Raw genomic sequence first — 20375 nt, forward strand, 5'->3', positions numbered from 1 at the left:
CCTCATGATCACACAAAAGGCATTTAATTTTTTAAAATGTTTGTTCCTTGCAATTCAACAAGTTAGCAAGTCGTAAGATCAATATAAAAAATCAATCCTCAGTTGGCTTTAGACAAGAAAATATGTCAAGTATTTTTAAATGCCCTTAACAAGAAATAGAAGCTAAGAAGGAAACTATAGAGCTTCACTGATAAAAATTGATTTAACCTTAGTGATATTGATTTCCAACTATATTGTAATTCTCAAATGATCAAAGTTATATTTTTATAACTGTGTAAAATGGTAGTTTACCTCAAAATGAAAATAGATAAGAAAGCTAGCAAATAATTTTGGCGATAAAAAATGAAATAGTCATGAAGTTTCTTTCTTTTTTTTATTTTTTTTTATTTATTTTTTTTATTGAGAAAAGGAAGAAAAAAAAAACAAGTTTCCACCTCCTCCCAGCCTCCCATTTTCCTCCCCCTCCTCCCACCCTTCTCCCCCTCTTCCCACCCTTCTCCCCCTCCTCCCACTCTCTCCCTCTCCCTCTCCAGTCCAAAGAGGAGTCAGGGTTCCCTGCCCTGTGGTAAGTCCTAGGTCCTCTCCCCTCTGTCCATATCTAGGAAGGTGAACATCCAAACTGGCTAGGCTCCCACAAAGCCAGCACATTGCATAGGATCAAAACCCCGTGTCATTGTCCTTGGCTTCTCATCAGCCCTCATTGTTCGCCATGTTCAGAGAGTCCAGTTTTAACCCATGCTTTTTTAGTCACAGTCCAGCTGGCCTTGGTGAGCTCCCAGTAGATCAGCATTTAAGTTTCTTTCTAACCATTAAGATATGCATTGAATCAGAAAAACCTCAAAGAATACAACTTAATATAAAAGTGAACATAGAGGAATTACACTGTAAAGTCCAGTATAAGAACTATTTATATACTCATTAATTAAATTTATGTCATTTTTAAAAATATATCATAAAATTTGTTTGTCTTTATATAATTTTCATCCTCCCTTTGACTGAACTCCAGGAGCAATGCTTGGTTGGCTGTGGATCTCTGTATCTGCTCTCATCAGTTACTGGACGAAGGCTCTAGGATGACATTTTGGGTAGCCACCAATCTGATTACAGGAGAAGGCCAGTTCAGACACCTTCTCACTATTGCTTAGAGTCTTAGCTGGGGTCATCCTGTGCCGCTGACCTGAACTCCTGGGAGCTCAAGGACTCTAGACTGACAGCTGGGGAGCTAGCATGGGCCCAAACTAGGTCCTCTGCATGTGCATGAGAGCTGTGTGCCTTGGTCTTTTCTGCTGCTCCTAGCAGGAGGACTCGGATCTGTCCCTGGTGCATGAGCTGGCATTTCCCAACCCATTCCAGATGGTGGGATGCCTTGCTCAGCCTTGATGCAAGTGGGAGAGGCTTGGTCCTGCCTCAACTATAAGGCTTTGTTAACTCACCATGGGAGGCCTACCCTTTCTGAGGAGTGGATGAGGGGGTGGATTAGGGGTGAGGGGGAGTGGTAAGAGTGAAGGAACTGTGGTTGGTATGTAAAATGAATAAACAATTTTTAATTTTTTTAAAATTATAAAAAATTGAATGTATTAACTATGGACATTTGTTAAATAAATTAGAATGAACTAGTTGTCAAAAAATACTTAATTTAAATTTTTACTTATACTGAAATCAAGAAAATTTCAGGTTGATAAAAAAGTTAAATATTTAAAAATAGCAAACATCAAATTTTACAAAACCATGAAAATGAGTTTCTGCCAGCTGTACCAGAATATCTTGAATTAACAAAAGCTAAAAATGTCTAATCTCAGTATTGTGGTACATTTCTGTAATCATAGCACTTGAGAAATGGAAGAATATGGATAAGGTTATACTCGGCTACATAGTGAGTTTGGAGTTTGAGGTCACATGAGAGTCTTAATGAAAGAATAATCAGTTTGTTTGACCTCATAAAAAGCAAAAGTAAGGCAAACAGTAATTGCAATTGAACAAGACCTTATTTCCACATAAATATTTTAAGTTCTAATAAAGAGAAATAAGCAAAGACATGGGTATACATTGTTGAAGAAGGTTTTATCTTAGGTTAGTTCAAACAGCTTTTTTATAATCTATGCCTCTGTTACTATTCCAGGCCCATGATGGCCAATTAATTAATGAAATATGTATGCATATATCTTCAGTGGTAATAAGAAATAGTGCTAATACTGTGTCGGTATAAGTTCCCTATATAAATTTCAGGGCTCAGCCACTGCCAGAGGCCAGTTGGCAGCGGATATTAGTCCTCGCTTCCTTCTTTGTTACTTTCCCTGTAAGTGTTTTGTCTGAATTCTCCTGAAGTCAGCTTTTAACTTAATGAACATAGCTCCTACTTTTTACTTTGCAAGTTTGATTGGTGCTAAAGAAATGACATCACAGTGACACTTTAATACAGAGCACATGCTGAGCTAGATTTGATCTTTGTCGCGTTTCCCTGGCATCCTAGCAAATAGATCCCTTGGAATTTGCATGAGGCTGTATGTTCTATGTTTACAGAAGTAGCTACTTACTGTTAGCTCATTTTATACCAATCACTAGACACAACTTGATAGGCCTTTTTGCTGTTAACTATTGCAATAACTTTCTACAATAACACTTTGGTTGCACACTCACTTTTGTCAGTACTCAATCCAAATGGTAATTTTATTTTTCAACTTACAAAGAGAAATAGTGCAAAATCACAATATTGCAAAATGCAAAATACTAGATCTATACTAGGACCTCAAAATCTTTGTTCTTATTTATGAATTCTATGTTCCTATCAGTATAACATGATTTTTTAGGATATAAAGAATTGTTCATGATAAATTATTTCTGTTTTTTTAAAATAAAATCAATTGTTGGTATCTACAGATAAAGAATAGAATATATGTGATTTTTTTAAAATACAATTTAAAGTAGAACACGATGCAACCGTTAACCCTATAGACAAATGATGTGTGAAAAATATATGCAAGCAGCTGCGGAGTTCTTTTTTATTTTGAAAATACCTTTATTTAAAAGCTTTATATATTATTTTGATTATATTTCCCCTCCTCACTTTACTAACCCAATTTCATGTTAATTCTTCTCTCAAAAAAAATAAGTAAATAAAGCAGAAAAAACAACAGAGAGAAAAAGCTCTAAACAGAAAAATACACTTAAAATTAGGAGAGGGCATGAAAAAATTACTAGAAAAAAAGAGAAAAGATACTCCATTGGAAAAATTACATTTCCTTTCCTAGCAGGTACCAGTAACAAATAGATTTTTGGTTGGGGGTTGTGTCCATTTCCTTTTCTGAAGGCTAGGCTTTGATTTGGTTTATACCTAAGCGGTTCTTGTTGGTGCTGTCACAATCTCTGTGACTCCTCTTGGGTTTAGAAGATGCTGTTTCCTTCAATGCTACACCACCTTTCTCCCTTGTAATCATTCCTCTCCTGCAAGCAACATTTAACATCCTTTGAACGCTTACTGAGGCAGATACTTGTGTTCAGTGGAGTATGAAGAACATGTAAATGATCCAGAGAAAGCACAAATTCCTCTTAGAATGTACTTTAACAAGTCATTTTTGGTAATTTTCATCAATGTAACTACTTAGAATCATTTAATATGTGGCCCTGCATGCACATAGTCTGTTTTCCCTAATTGTAAAATCCATCATTTATAAAGCTCTTTTATCATTCAATGATAAAACCTAACCCAAAGCAATCTGACATCTCGACCAATATTTGTGTCAATTATGTTATTGCACATTTGCTACTTAAATTTATTTATTTGATCATATTACAATCAGATCAGTCTTAATTTTCTGAAACTGAAATATGGTTTTAAATGTGGGACAAAATAAAGAATTCTAAATGCATTTATTAATATTCTACAGAAATGTTAAGAATATTTCAGATCGACTTAACTACACATTATAATTTCTTCTCTTACAGAGCAGCAAGCACGACAAGATGTTTTCTCTCAGCTTGATGAAGTTTTATCTTGGTGTGAAAAAGAAAATGAAGCCCCCAACCAGGTAAAGGCTGAAAGGAAAGGGGCAAGAAGGAAACAAAACAAACCAAACATAACAGAAATTAAGTCGGCTGAAAGGCTTAGGGATGAGTGGCATTAGTTTTACCACCTGTGAATCCTGAAGTCCTTCATCTGTACTTAGATCCTTAAGTGGACTTTGTGAGTATATGACAGGGCTGTTATTCCCACAGTGGGAAAGATTAAGCTCCTTATAGACTGCCCTCTGCCCTGGATGAGTCTGGAAATCCTCAGGTGCTATCAGCCACTATCAGAACAGGATTCCATGGTCTCCCGTTCCTTGACAGGACAGCGGAGTGACTTCGGTATAGGGAGGAATGGTCCAAGCACACTAAATAAAGAAACCACACACTGCCCTCCAACTTTCTGATGGTTTACTTTTAGAATATTTTGATCCTGGCTTTGCAATTTTCTCTTAGCTCTAAGAATATGAACCTTCTTAACTATCATGTCTTTTTAATATTTAAAGAACACAACATTCAATTTATGCCATACTTTTTTATCATAGTCACTTTGATTAACTAAGTAATATTATTTTATTACTCCACAAAACTCTTTAAATGATCTGTAGTTCTCAGATTCCATTACTTAAATATTTTCTTACTTTCACCTCCATGTTTAATTTTCAAGCTGAAGACATATATATGTATTACACGTGCATACACACACACACACACATATGATTTCAGCTATTTTCCTTAGTATATCCATCATATATTTGTTGCTATAGGAAAATGCTTGAGACAGACTCTTTAGGATACCATAAATTTATTAATGCACCAAATATCAACATTAATGACTAAGTTTCAGAGGCTCAGGGTGTGTTACTCGGCTGAGTTCTGTTAAGAGGCCTCTTGTAGCTGCCTCACATCAAGAGATGACAAAGGCAGGATTGTATTTAACATATTGTTTGTGTTCCTCTGATGCAGTTGGGGATTGACCGCATATTCTGAAAAACACCACTGGTAAGTTTCCTGGCAGCTTTTTCATTTTATATAATATTGACAAATTTGAGTAAAGAATGACACTATGGCAAAGGCAGAACTACAGAGAAGCAAAAGGAAATTAACTTGTATTAAGTTCAGTTAATTATAATCTCACATCCTTCCCAAAGTCTCTTTCAAGAAACTGTTTCTCATTTTTTTCATAGATAGTATTAGAATCTAGCTTTTAGGAGATAAATAGGCAAAATTAAAGGTCATTTTTAAAAGGTAAAATCCTAAATTGAAACTTTAAAAACATCCATAGTCTGTTTTTAAAACAGTTTCCTTTTGTGTTTTTTCATGTTGCCTCCCTTCTCCTGCCTGTTTCCCAGATCGCATCTAAAGCCTACTGCCCAATGACCTCCTATGTCTAGCCAGTCCCCAGGTTATATTAGGTTGGACACTTCCAAATCCCTTCTTTACCAAGTCCTAGGGCCAGGGTTTCTTAATCTGTGTGTTTTATGGGGAGTAACTAACTTTACTCTTACACTGTGACTCTGCTTTAGTTTTCTACTGCACCCTTAAGCAGATACCACTGACTTCTCTCTAGTGACCATAGAAGATGATTTCACATTTGCCTGGTGATGAAATAAGACAGTGTCTTAATGTTAGGTACATTTTTTTAAGACGAGCCTCTCCGCAGAAGCAAATAGTTCTAATCAGACCAAACTAGACTGAATAAAAGATGCCCAAATTTAATGTTCTGCTCCCGGGGTGACCCAGAAAGCATGGTGAGGGGAAGAGAGAGAGGGAGGGAGGGAGGGAGGGAGGGAGGGAGGGAGGGAGGGAGGGAGGGAGGGAGGGAGAGAGAGGAGAGAGAGAGAGAGAGAGAGAGAGAGAGAGAGAGAGAGAGAGAGAGAGAGAGAGACCATGGAAAACCTGGAGTCCACGTATTCCTTTTCTGAGTGGCGGCCTAAATAGCCTGTGGGAGTGGTCTACCACTTGGCGGGCTTTTTTTTTGACCCTCCCTGGTGAGGGATCACTGCTTCTTGGGCTTTCCTAGAGGTGGAGTCCAGATCAAGGCAACTGGGGCGGGGGGGGGGGGGGCTTGAAATGGAGCTTCCTTCCTGTCCCATTCCAGCTCCAAGGATGGGTGCCAGAGGCTGGGATGAAATTTTCACCCAAACACTTAACAAGACTAATGAAAAAGGAAACAAGCTTTAGAATATGATTTTTTCCAAAGGACTTGTTTTTCCTTATTATTGATAAGTCCAAGAATGTGGAGAGTATAACTTCATTGAAATGTCCATTATTTCATTGTAACATCAGGTACAAAAATCTTCCTCTCTAGAAAGTGACCTTTTCTCAGCCCCTCTAGACTCCCTGAACCTGCACCTGCTATTTCTGGGTTTTGCTATAGCATGCCTCTTGGTTTCTCTTACCGTGCTGTTTATTTGTTTGCATGGCCAGTTTCCCTAATGTACTGTGCAAAGCTTGGGAGCAAAAGCTGCTTTATGGAGGGTTTTAGTAAAACATTAGTGAGTGAGCGCCAACAGACACGTTGTGATGTTTATCTGACGAGACCATGTCTAAGCCCTTTCTAAAAAAAGGAAGTTTCCACTCCATGAATGTGCACATATGTTCCAATTGGAGTCTCTGGGGGAATAGATGCCTTACTGCCATGTGCCTGAAAACACTGAATGACACTGACTTTGCCTTTCCAAAATATTGCTGATGGTTGTCCTCTGCCAATTGGAGATGAACTTCCCAGAAGACGGAAGCCACTGCTTCTGACACAGTCTGAGTTTGATTTCATTAAGACACGAATTTGAAAGAGTTCAGAAATAGTTTTGACTGTTCCTAACGACAGTGTGGAAGAGAAGCTGTCTTTCACAAGTATTTATTGCATAAACCTTATTTTGTAGGCACCTGTGTTGTGACAGTTTACAAGCCCAGATGGAGTGGATGGCCAGTATCTTTATTGCCCAGGTATAGTATCTGTTATGACATCTAATCTACTATAAGCTGTATTTAAAGGAAATGCTAGTGTGCTTGTAATTTTTATTGAATTTATGTTTATAGTGTATACAATTGGTACATTTCACTTGAATATATTTTTACATATATCAAAATCCAAATTTTTCTATTGCTCTTTGAAAGAGAAGACTATTTTGACTGTCTAGGCTTCTTGTTCCTTCCAGCACAGGGTCCTTAGACTTAGGGGGAATGTGCTGTTTCAGCCTTGGCTGAGTTCTCGCTGCTCTGCAATGACATGCAGATCTTCATAGAGAAGTATGCACTTGGCCTTCACCTCTCATCCTTCCTCCTCTGTCATTACAGAGGCAAAGCCAGAAAAGTACATTTCTTTGATACCTGTTCTATGGTAAATACTATATCAGAATCAAGTATTGTATCCCTTACGATTCATAGTAGAACCTGGAATCTCTTGAAAATGTTCGTTGAAATAGTGTACACCTCTCAGAGTTCACTGAGACCCATCGACCCAGCTTCACACTCCATCTTCCACTTGAAGGAACATTCTCTTTACAAAGGGTTAAATAGGCCTACTAATGGAAAGGGTTTGTTTTTCAACTGTTTCTAGGTGAATTAGCAGCACTAGGTGAATTAGCAGCAACACAGAGCATTAGGATTCATGGCTAATGAATAAGTTGTCACTATTGCTGTTCAGATGCATTCATATTTCTTACAATGAAAAAATTTGCTCACTCCCAAATGTAGTTCTGTTTTGTTCTGAAAAGCATTTCCCTGTGCTGTAGTTTCATAATTTTTCCACTGATGAATATAGATGCCACTTTTAACCTTTTTCGCTTTATCACCAAACTACTGCTCTGTAATACATTTGTAGGGAGAAAAAAAAAGTGAATTGTTAACATTTGAGTCATTTCTTCATCTTGAAAAACGAGATATCTGTACTGTACTTGAAAACCGAAATTCTAAATGTGAAGTATTTTAGTTGAAGTCTAAGTTGAAAGCATACACTCAAAAGCTATAACAGTATTTGTTTACAGCACAATTAAACTGATGTTTATGTTTTCAGAATTGGAGTCAATAGACTTTCATATTGAAAGTCAAGGAATGAAAAGTACTTCTCCATTTGTAGCTCTCATGAAAAGCATATGTATAATTAGTTGTTTTGTTTGTGCCTTTTCTGCTATATTGTAAACTCCTTAAGAATGATTCTTCCTTATTTGGCTCTCTTATACATTTGCCTATGTATATAGTGCTTTCCAAAATGCATACTAAGAGTTTCCAAAACATGAAAACAATGACTAAAATAGACATATAATTGGATCAGGTCTGAAGTGAAATGTGTGATACAATGAAGCTAATATGAATTGGGAAAGGAGGTGGTGTCACTTAGGTACAGGAGAACACAGGTTCAGAGTAGTTCTCAGGGAGTGCATTTCTGAAAGGGTAATAGGTGAGCTGAGTTCTCTATAAGGGTTGGAGGCTGTTGCTCTGTGGATGAGAGCAAGAGCTCCAAGACTTGAGGTGACACCACAGTGAGTTCATTTCACAACTATCCTAAACATTTTACTAAGGGAAGATATGAGACAAGGAAGGTGTGAGAGCCTCCTTAGAACTTGAAATAAGGAAGAATATAATTGTAGTGTTTTTAAATTGAAAAACAATTATTGAGAGAGCACTGTAACATAAGACCTGAATAATCGCACAGAAACTGTATTAATTACAATGTTGTTTGGCTAATGGTTCAAGTTTATGCATAGCTAGCTCTTACAATTTAAATTAACCCATTTCTATTAATCTATTTATCACCACAAGGCTGTGGTTTACCAGTAAGGTTCTGGCATCTTTCTCTTTCGGCAGCTACATGGTGTCTCCCTGACTCTGCCTTTTTTTCTCCCTGCATTCTGTTTAGTTGTTTTTTTTCACACAAGCCTATATTCTCCCCTGCCATAGGCCAAAGCAGATTCTTTATTAACCAATGGTAATAAGACATATTCGTAGCATACAGGGGGGATCTCACATCACAGCACAGGAAGAAACAGGGAGAATAGCTGTGTGGCACATGTTCTTGAGTGGAGACACTGTGCAAAACATAAAGATTGAGGAATATTGTAGAGAAAAAGTTATTTTTTTAATTCATGGTCTATTTAGTTTGAAGAAATAGTAGAAATTAAAGAGGACCCTAATTTTTGTGTTTGTAACAAGACTTATTTCTTCCATTGAAGTAAGGCTTTGTTGTTTTTTTTTTTCATTTTCACTTGAGTTTCTTTCTGAAATGTAAATGGAAAAGCAAATTTTCCATAATCTGAGATGTCATGTTTTATACAACAGATAAGTACTATGTATGGGGTACCAGTCCATGAAGCTGGCTTCTTCTTGCTTGTATGTTCATAGGGAGGTCTGTCTATCTTTTATTACATTCACTGGAGAGGCTCCTACAGAGTCAGAATAGCTGTCTTAAGTACAATATTAATAAATTGTAAAGTTGGTGTATGTTGACATCTGTATACTTCATGATTTTCAATTTCAATAATTATGGAAATTTTGCTACATTTGGAATGATATTATAATAGGTTCATATTTTTAAGTAAGAAATTTTAACACTTTATACAAACTCGATGGTGTAAACAAACACAAGAATAGGTGTCCCTGTTGCTGATAACCTATTTTTCACTATGTGTTTCTTCCTTTTTGCTTTTTTACAATTTATTTAAATAAATTTTAAGGACCTAGACAATTGATGATTGTAAAGATTGTTACCAGAGTGGTAGAAGGAAGTCAAGAGTTCTCATTGATGAAATGAAATTTAAGATATTTGAAGATACACACATGAACATGCTGAGTTCCAAATCAGACTTTAAAAATTTAGGCAATAGTCTGAGGTTGGAATGTATATATGGGACAAGTTGGCATTTAGATTATATTGAGAGCTGTAGAAGAAGTTCGTGGGATGTTCAAAAAACATTAATAAAGAGAGGACTGTCTAGTAAACCCTAGGGTGTTCCATATTTTGAGGTCTTGAAAAATATAGAAGATATAAGAAGGAATGACAAAAGAAAGTATGGATAGAGATAAAGAGTTTGTGACTGGTGTGTGCAGTTAGGAGTCTGAGGCCAATGTAGATTTTGTGGCTTAAATGGGTTTGACTATAAGATGGAGTAGTATATATTTTTTTCACATTTGCCTACTAGATAACTCAGTCACTAGAAAAGTCATACAGGCCATGGTCAGACATGAGGAACCCCTGTTGTTCATCATTGCTCGAAGTGGTAGCTTTTTTATTTTTCCCAGGTCATTGACTACAGAGCAATTATATCCTGGCCCACTGGGCAATATAAGTCATAATGGAGAAAGGTTACTTGCAATCAGAGCAACTGCTGATAGAAAAGGAAAGGGAAACTCAGTTACATGGCTATGTATGTAGGATAATTAGTATATCTTACAATATAAAATTATATATTTAAGTGATTAGTGATAATTTTTTTGAATTATATCAGTGGGTTTAGCTCTGTGAGGCAGGAAAAGCTATTAGAAATTTTAGGGTGAGGTAGTGAAAAATAATATTCAAACAATGAGGAAACTAGTTGTCCTATGGCAGTGTTTACTAACTGTGAGTTTAAAGTTAACTCTAAAGTGAAGTTGGTCTATAGAAAAGCCCTTTGTATTTTCTAATCCATCAATTACAGGCAAATTATAATGAAGTTCAGGGCTTTGAAGAAACAAGTGTAAATAAAAGGAAAAGAAGCACAGATCTTGAGGAAAATTATAAGGAAGCAAATTTACAAATTCACCATGTAATCCAAGCTAGGGTATGAAGGACAGGGAAAAGGAAGACATAGAAGAATAATGATGGTAAATAGTATCAAGGGTCAAAAGTCAAAAGAATATCTACAGTGGATGAAATGAAGTAAGCAGAAAAGATAGGAAGGACTAAGTTGGAAAGTGAGAAGCTGAATTGGAGATTGGCAGTGTGATCATTGCTGTGCTGTCAATAGTCCAATACCCAGCTTGATCATCTCTGCTATGTGACCAATAGCTTACAAATGTTAAATGAAAACATTCGCTAGACCTGGAAACTATCATCTATCTATCTATCTATCTATCTATCTATCTATCTATCTATCTATCTATCTATTATATTTTACCCATTTATCTCAAGAAATTGTAAGCATAATTTAAAATGTTACAGAGTACCTGCTCAACCTGTTCTCTCTCAATTTTACTTGTTCAGAATATCCCAATTATAAAATATCAAAGGTATTTTAACCGTATTTGGAGCCATGACATAAAAAAAAATAATGTAATGAAGTTTGAAACATTTTATGAATTGAGATAAATGCCTCCATGATTTTAAGAGTATGTATCAAGTCTGACGGTAATTGGACCTTTACTGTAGAATGTTTGAGGATTAAATGAATGTATGTATATTGGTAAAGGCATAATATGCCCCTCATTATAAATTAGAATGTCAATACATCTGGAAATGGACTATTCGCAATAAAACACTATGTTAAAATCCTAACTACACATAAAAATTTGTTGATGTATCTTAAAATTTGAAGAAAATAGTGAGGTGTTAGTTATATATAATTAGAATTTATTTTTATTTCATCAACTATCTGTAAACTCATTTTACTTTGGTATTCATTGTTTGTTTCTTTAATAGATTGCTATCTGAAAATCAATTTGCCTTTCCTTGCTTCTAAAATGTTAATCTACCCTAGGAAATAGAAATACTCTTTAAATACTTTTTTTGTGTGTTTATTTTGAGGATTAAGCACTCAGAGCTTACATTTTTACCTGTGGGCTCTTATCCCCCATTAAAAAAATTGTTTTGTTTTGTTTTTACATAACTATGGTGGTGTGGTGGAATAGAATTCAGTCAATAATTTAAGGACAAATGCACCACTCTTTCTGTTAGAGAGTGATTTTCACTATAAATGTGTGTGTAAAAGGGTAACATTTCATTGAAATTCAATTAGATGGAAAAGCAACATTTTTCAAAAGGTCACAAAATAGGGCTAATTTTTTTCCAGATATCCATGCCTTAGATCAATTTGAGATATATAAGAACAAATTATTTTCATATTAAATTCACTTTTGATATAAGCAGGAAATGTTTAGTTACCTCTATTACAGGGCTTAGAAAAATAGACAAGTACATTATTTTTGCTTTACAAAAAGACTTGCCATTTTTCTCCAATCTTTTCTACCATTTGCTTTGATAAGTAGTACAGAGGGCATGTGTTTGAGAGTTAGAAATTGAACTGAGACCTCAATGCTCGGTTCACTTAAGAATTTCACATCCTGGAGCCAAGTGCCTGCCAGAGTCAATGTGGAAGTAATTACAAATGGCATTCTCACAGAAAGTAGATTATTTGGTGTGGATGTGTGGGGAGCCAAGTGACTTATGTGGTGTAGCACATAATGAAATCACACACCAATGGCACTAAACTCTTATTTCCACAGCATGAGAATGATATATGGCCACCAGCTGGAAAAGAACGAAAGCGTTCAATAACCAAAAATCCCAAGATTGGAGGTTTACCTCTGATTCCCATCCAACATGAGAGGAATGCATCCCAGGCCCAGAAGAATATTGAGGTTGGTTATGATTTTGTTGTTCTCTTTTTAACCTCCACTCTTTATTTGCCTACAGTTTAACATGACTGAGTAAATTAACTACCTCATTGGCTTCAGAAGCCTAGCAGTAATCACTTTGCATAGCTCAACGATGTCCAAGGTCCATAATGCGTAAAGAGAACTGTGTTGGTAACCCTCTGCCACTTGCTTTAATACCATTCACATTACATATACCTGACACCACTCCTGGTCGCTCAAGTAGCCAAGCAATTTTACCTATTTATATAGAAACTGTGACTGCAAATCTGGTCTCATATCAATTTCCCAAGATTACTTATATATCTTTTGAGTAAATATGAAGCAGAAATATGCCTAAATCATGCTACAGATACCTTAGTTTAGCATCACTGTCCACGCTTGGAAACTTGGGATGTTTTAAAGGAGCCAGAAGATAAATTCTGAATATTATTATGAATTAATACGAATGATTTGAGATTTTTCAAAGAAGTGACTGTGTTTTCCTTTTGCCATCTTGTGATGTAGGAGACTATGACTACTCTATCTTGACAGAAAGCTGGGTCTCTTGGAAAAGAGCATGGCTGCCTACTCTCAAAACTCACTTTGGGAATGACCCTTGGCATAGTACCTTAACTGAATTTTTCAAAGACAAAAATTAAGAAACAAACAAGTAAAAATAAACCAACCAATGTTAAAGGTCATATAAATTATACATTCTTTGAACTTTAATTTGGGCTAAGCTGTTAGAGTTAATCGTTATAAATACTGTAGTGAGCATATATGACACACATGTTTCTTGTGCCAGAATATACTTGAAAGCTGGCATATGTGATCTTGCCTAACTAATGTTATAAAATGAAAAACTAAATCTCTATGAATCTATGACTGCACCCCTGTTGATTCTATAACTAGAGCTTTTGATAGTCGTCTACTTTGCAGAGCTGGGGGCTACTTAGCCAATCAAAAATCTAGATTACATGTCATTAGCACTTGGGCCGGGGAATCACAACTTGATCCAGTGAAGCCATTATACAGTGGGCATTTGCCTTTCAGTGGCCAGTGTCTCCTGACACTGCCTTGTGACCAATAGAGAAACAAAAGATAAAATTTTAAGATTAGAAATACACTAAGCAGTATCAGCTATCGATAAATAAATCTACAACATATTTCCTAATCTCAAAACCTTAAGTATAATTTTTAACATGCCTAGGATAAAAACAAACAACAAAAGACAGATAAACTAAAACTAGGAAGAAGTATCAGAGTTTCTCATAATAATTCTATGAAATATTAATTGCTAGAAAATATATGAGTAATTAAAATAAATGAAACAAGTTTTGTACCTTTTTGTCATCCAATAAATTTGGCTAAGAGATTTTTTTAAATATCCTAATACTTTAAAAACACTAAAACTTACTTTAAACAGTATAAAAGCAACATTAATCAAAATAAAGTTTTTCATACAAATCATTAAGAACTTTACTATAGAGTTATATTTGGAGTAATACAGTTATATAAGAAGATATAATAATAAAATGCCCAAAGATTTCTTACTTTTGGTTTAAAAAGGAAAGCAGTTTAAAGTTACCATGTAGAATATGTTTTGAGAAATAATGCAGTCATGTCATGACTCATGGGCAGGAAATATTGCTTTTCAGAGTAGTTCTTGGCTTTCTAGGAAATGCCGACTTGATTTGATTTTTTTTTTAAGTGCTCTTGGAAGGAAGTGGTATTGAATGCCTCATCCAGGCAGGGAAGTCTTCCTGGAGACTTCTAACATTAGATTGATAAATTAGTAAGTAGTAAGACAACTGATGAAATCTAGAAATGAACATCGTTGGCCGTGGAAACTTCTTAGGAAGAGGCAAATGTAATATTTAAGATTTTATAAGCTTGATACTACCTGAGGCACACTGGCTTCTAATAAATTGTGAACTTTTTCTAAACTTTGCATCATCAGTTCCTTCCCTGTATGGAACCAGTAACCACTACTTTGCAGGGTTATTAGTGGTAACTAAGTTCTGCTGCACAAGAGGATTTATTAAAGTGATGTCCGCCTTGCAGCTGATACACATTGAGACAGTCATGAGCATGGGAAGTACAGTGGGATAATTCATCCATCTCTGATACTATAATCAAAGTGGGCATGATAGTGTGGACCTGCATTTCCAGCCTCTCAGAGGGGTGTAGAGAGGAGACTTGAGCCTACAGTTACAGGATAATCTGGACACCCTGTCAAAATTTTGTCTCAAAAGAGATCCTTAAATAACACTTGTAAAATAAAAATAATGAAGAAAAATGACTCACTTAAAACAACAACAAAGCAAATGGTAAATTAGAATCCCAGTCTGTCTCTGTGTCTTCACTCCATGGTCATTTGATGTGATGAGAGTTAACAGGCAGGCCAGCCAAACCTCCCGTACCACTCACCTAAGTGTTGCTGTGCAAACCATGGAAGCTCTATCATAGAAGGTCAAACATTATTTCAGGCCTTAAACTTCATGGTGTGACTATCCATTTCATAACATGGATATTATTCGTTAATGCAGAAGCTCACCAAGTGAAGTCATCTAGAAGTTTCCCACACTCATATTTGTATGTGTTGGTCACATCATTTATTTTTGGCATCATTGGATCATATTGGTGACATCCATTATCTGGCATCATAAGGAAATCTATGAGCACCAGACAAAACGTGTAAAGGATTTTCTCTGAGAAGCCATTCTCCATCCACTGCTCTGGCTTTGGCAACGGGAACTGTCTGAAGCTGGGGGAAGAGCTGCATTTCTGTTAAACCAAGACGACACAGACTGGCCCTTCCATAACATACTCCTGCTTACCTTTGCCTCCTTCATCTCTCTTTTGAAATAATGACCTCATCATTTAACACCAATGCAATGCCACCCTTTTCCTCATGTCTTTCTTTCCTCATAGCATGGCACATGCAGGGCACATAACATATATCCTGTAAGATGTAAAGCTCATGTGATCTCCTTTTCTTACTTTCCCATTCTTTGACTTTTAACATGTTGCTTCTACCACATGTTCCTGCCTTAATCATGAATGCTGTCATATTTTTTTAATACTCTGCCCCTAAATTATACATCTAAGACAGCCAAAGGTGTTGTCCATTTACTAGTTTGTTTTGGTTTGATGGTTTTTGCGGTTTGATAGTTGAAAGATAGTAAGAAGGATCACTGTGAAATGGATGACGGATGGATAGATAGATAGATAATAGACAATAGAGATAGATAGATAATAGATGATAGATTGATGATAGATAGACAATAGATGGAGAGATAGATGGATAGATAATAGAAAAATGCATAGAGATGATAGCATATAGATAGATGATAGATAGATAGATAGATAGATAGATAGATAGATAGATAGATAGATAGCTGCATCTTATACTTACTGAGTTCTAATACTCTGAGAACCTGAAGTGATTTCCCTCAGGTAGATATTTCCCAGCCAATAGAGATCATGATTTCTAACTTTCAGAAAATACCCTTTATTCATTGAAGGTGATTTACAGTCTCCTCTTGGACCTGCCAGCCCTTTCTGTACATAGAGTAAATGTATGCTCTAACCCACTGATGCAAAAGTGAATATTAACACATGCATACACCACATTCCAGTGACTTTGAAAGTTTTCAGGGAAATCAGAGCAAATGTTATATGGGGAAAACTTCCACTGCTTAAACATATTGGGAGAAATGTGAGCCTGGAAAACAAATTTAACTGATTTCTGTGCTACATTGTTTCTTAATATCTCTATTATGATGACTTATATTGTGATTCTGAAATCAAGGGCTACAGTCAAGAGACATGGACATAAATCCAGACACGTAAACGTCAACAATGAAACTTTGTTTTATATCTGCTGGGAGAAAGCAAGAACACTTGTCTCCAGTGGAGTGGCACTGGGTATATCATCAGCCACTCTGGGACAGATCTCATGTTCATGAGTAGTTGACTAACTAATAATAGACTACACAGGTTTTATATGTGTGTGTTTATTTGTGTTATAGGGTTTGTTTTGTTTTAGTTTGGCGTGATACATTTTGTTTTCTATGTTTTAATAATATTGTGTTTTGGGTTTGTTTTTTGAGGAAGAACCTAAAAGTGGGTAGGCAGGGAGTAGGAGAAGATCTCATGGACTTGTAAAGGAGAAGAATATGAATAAAATATATTTAATTTTTAAAACTGTTTTATTTAATAAAACATTTTAAAATTCTTAAAAAGTAAAACAAAATCCAGTCATGCAAGCTGCTTAAAGCAAAATCAAATTCGAGTATGCATCATAGAATACAATGAACTATAGAATGGGAAGCATCAACTGTTTGCTTAGTGTAGTTTGTAAATATCAGTTGTCTCAAGTATTGCTTTACTGTGACATATTTAATTTTCCACTAATTTTAGAGCGCAAGAGCAGAACTTGAAAGGCTGCGACTATGTGAAAAGCACGATCGAGACTTCGTGGACCCCAGCTTAAAAGACAGAGCCTCCATCATAGCCCACTGCTTGGAGCACAAAGATGATAAACTTAGGAATCGTGCCAGAAAACATCGCAGTTTCAACTGCTTGGAGGACACAGAGGCAGAGGTCCCACACAGTCTACCAAAGGGCTATAAAGGTCCAAAGACTCCGAAGAAGACTGAGGACAGGAATAGCAAGACAACTTTAGACCACGATCATAAGCTGCCATCAAAGGTCATTGAGGAACTTAGTGTGGTTCTCCAGAGGTCAAGAACCCTTCCTAAAGAGTTGCAGGATGAACAGACATTACAGAAATAAATAAATCATCAAACAAGTTATATTTTTTTAATATTGTGTACAATGTGTGCAAACCAGAAATCAAACTGTAATTATTGAGTCTTCTATCTAGACAAATTTGTCTGTATTTAAGATATTTGTTTATGTATACCCAAGCATTTAAAGAAAATTTTAAAATATGTATATATGAGGTTGGGTATAAGATCAACTTTATTTTGGTCTGGAGACTCATAAAGTTCAATTGTATTAACTGTAATAATTTTTGGGGTCACTCTAAGTGGCCAGATCTTTGAAAGTAGATGTGTAAGTGAGGATAATTTATGAGCAGAAATCTGTACTGTATTGTATAAAATGCTGTGTGTACATGAAGTCTATGAAATTGTATCATATTTTGCACTTTGAGAAGGCTTGTATATTAAGTTGCCATGTGTTTTTAGGTTTACATAGGGTCCATCTTAGGGAAAAGAAGGGAAATGAGTTCAAAAGGGGAGAGATATTTCAGTCGCTGTTCAACCTACATTGGAAAGAAAGACAGGACGTAAAAAAATATTCTACTAACCAAGAAGGTGGCCTAACATTCATTCTAATTCATCGAGAAACAAAGCATTTTAAAGAGAAACTGCTTATTATGAAAACATCTCAGTGTCTTAAGTGTTTTCAACAATATTATCCAGCCAGCTCATGGCAGTGGTAGAACGGGCCACCGTCAGTTATGGTGTGAGTAGATAAGTAAGTCCCAAGACATATTCAGTACACCAGAGCTGTCTGTCAGTGACCACTCAGAGGAACTTTGCACTGCAGAGTGTGTACATGGACCCAGCATGGATGTCATTTACACTGTTGCTTCATGCTGGGGATTCCTTAGGGCTCCCAACTGTATTTTTGGTACGAACAAAATTCATTACCATGGGGTCTTTTGCTATTTTTCCTTTATTCTATGTTTTGACTGTTGTTGATGTTGTTTCATTTTGAAATGTAACATTATAATGTTTACTAATGTAACATTATAATGCTTCCTTCTGCGATGTATGTTGGTATCAACTGGAAGTGTCAATGTATGCCAATGGCTGCCTGTACGACATTCTCAGGCAGGCACTTCCCATTCCGCTCAGTCTTTCCTTTCTACCGGTGGAAATGACATAGCCCTGTATTTTTGTTGCCACATAATGATGACATACAGCTTTGACAATTTTCATGAGTCAGACTACACTAGCTCATGAATAATAGTTCATGTCAAAGACAGTGCTTTTTGTTAAACTGGAATTTACATAGCAGATCTTCATTCTCAACACTTGTTAGTCCTCTTCTATAGCTGGGTCTTTTTTATTTAAGACGTGTATGTACTAAAGTCCTTATTTCAGCCCCTCTCTCGCCGGTAAATGAGGATATGAAGCACTAAGTCTGTCTTCACTCAGCTATGTTAACCACTTACATTTGTTATAGCAGATAGCAGATACCAGGAGTAAGTGATAAGTATTCTTTAAATCCAAATAAAATGTTAACTGAAATAATAAGTAAAACTGCAGGGCAGTTTTATGAGTTGGTGTCACTACTGAGGACTCTTTCTTCAAAAAAGATACCATGTTGTTTGGAAAGGAAAAATTAATTTTAGTAAACTTATTTCTGATAAGTAATGATATTTATATTTTTATGAAATAAAGAGACATGGAAATAAACATCATTGGCCTTGTTGGGGAAGTGCTATACTCTTGGAACTACCCTACTGGAATTTCCCCTGAAAGTTGAGCTCTGATCACTTCTGTTTTTCTTCTTTTCATGAATAATTGTCTTAATTTTAAAAATGTAACATAAGGGCTAACGGCTATATCTCACAGATTTTGAGTAAAAATTAAAATAGTTTTACAAGTCCACTAGATTATGACTCTTCTATTTTTTCATTCCTCTCAGAAATCTAAAGTTATTTTGGTGAAATGAATCAAGTACTTTCTCATTTTTTTTTCTGTTTTAAAAAATTGAATATGGTGCATCTAACAGTCCTTTGTCACCTTAAAAACACATCAAAATAAATGTCCTTTTATTTTAAAGGCTGGATACATACATGTATTTCCTCAAAGGACTCAATAGTACTCACTTTCATTTTTGTTCCCATAAACTCAGTTGTCAGCCATGATCTGTAACAACATTACACGGAGGTTCATCAAAATGGCCCTGAGACCTGAAAGCAGCGTCAGGGAAGGCATAGCTCTGACTTGCGTATAGATGGGCTGCTGATTGGCCTGGCTCATTAAGTTTGTGAACTTTAATTCTAAAGTGCTCAGAGACTGCATATTGCAGAAGGGGATGCTATAGAAAATGGGAGTTGCTCTTTAACATCTGATTATCATGTGTGAGGATGACTCACACTCTTACCAGCTTATTAGAATTTCTTCCAAGACATTACTCAATAGAAGTGAGACTTGGGCTTAAAATGGGAACATTTTGCCATCACATGCATCTATATTCATTGCTAATTGGAAACCACACACTAAGGAATCCTACAGATTACCAAAGTGTGTCTTTTTAAAGCATACAGTTATTTTGGTTTAGTAAACTTTAAAGTGTTCATAACTACATTGTCTTTGCCTTCTCTACTATGACTGCATATGTAGAATGTAAAATTTTAATAACTCATACCTTCTGAAAGTTAAAACTTTAAATAAAATTATTGGTTAAAATATATTTAAGTCACAGTAATAACTGCTTCACACAGTCATTTTGTGACTATATTGTGAACATGTAAAATTTATTCATGCATAGACATGCATTATAAGTCAAGTATATTAGATAAATAATATTAATAGAATGAGGACCAATCTATAGTAGTTATTAATGTGTTTCTATAGTTCTTATTTTATCCAAATAGATATTCCTGGCTTTCAAAATGCTTCAAGCAGTTTTCTTTTCCTTTTTTGCTAACGTGCATACTGATAAAGCTAATTTCCACACTGCGTTGGTTAAAATGTCCTAACAGCTCACATTTATCCTTAACCATCAAAATCTCAAAAAGTAACTTACTTTGACTAGGTCTTCTCAAGAGTTGCTTG

At 35.7% G+C, this 20375-nt stretch overlaps 1 protein-coding gene across 2 annotated transcripts in view; it reads left to right on the forward strand.

The window, feature by feature from the left end:
* Positions 1–19205, forward strand: part of Arap2 (ArfGAP with RhoGAP domain, ankyrin repeat and PH domain 2) — a 152675-nt gene extending 133470 nt beyond the window's left edge. For both annotated transcript variants that reach the window (XM_075943488.1, XM_075943489.1), the window contains 5 exons: positions 3943–4025; positions 4969–5004; positions 6888–6951; positions 12421–12555; positions 16978–19205. In XM_075943488.1, the coding sequence (XP_075799603.1) occupies positions 3943–4025; positions 4969–5004; positions 6888–6951; positions 12421–12555; positions 16978–17352 (693 nt within the window). In that variant the 3' untranslated portion in view covers positions 17353–19205. The remainder of the gene's footprint in view (positions 1–3942; positions 4026–4968; positions 5005–6887; positions 6952–12420; positions 12556–16977) is intronic.
* Positions 19206–20375: the final 1170 nt, after the last annotated feature.

This window comes from Microtus pennsylvanicus, chromosome 12 (genome assembly GCF_037038515.1).
Source record: "Microtus pennsylvanicus isolate mMicPen1 chromosome 12, mMicPen1.hap1, whole genome shotgun sequence".
Lineage (NCBI taxonomy): Eukaryota > Metazoa > Chordata > Mammalia > Rodentia > Cricetidae > Microtus > Microtus pennsylvanicus.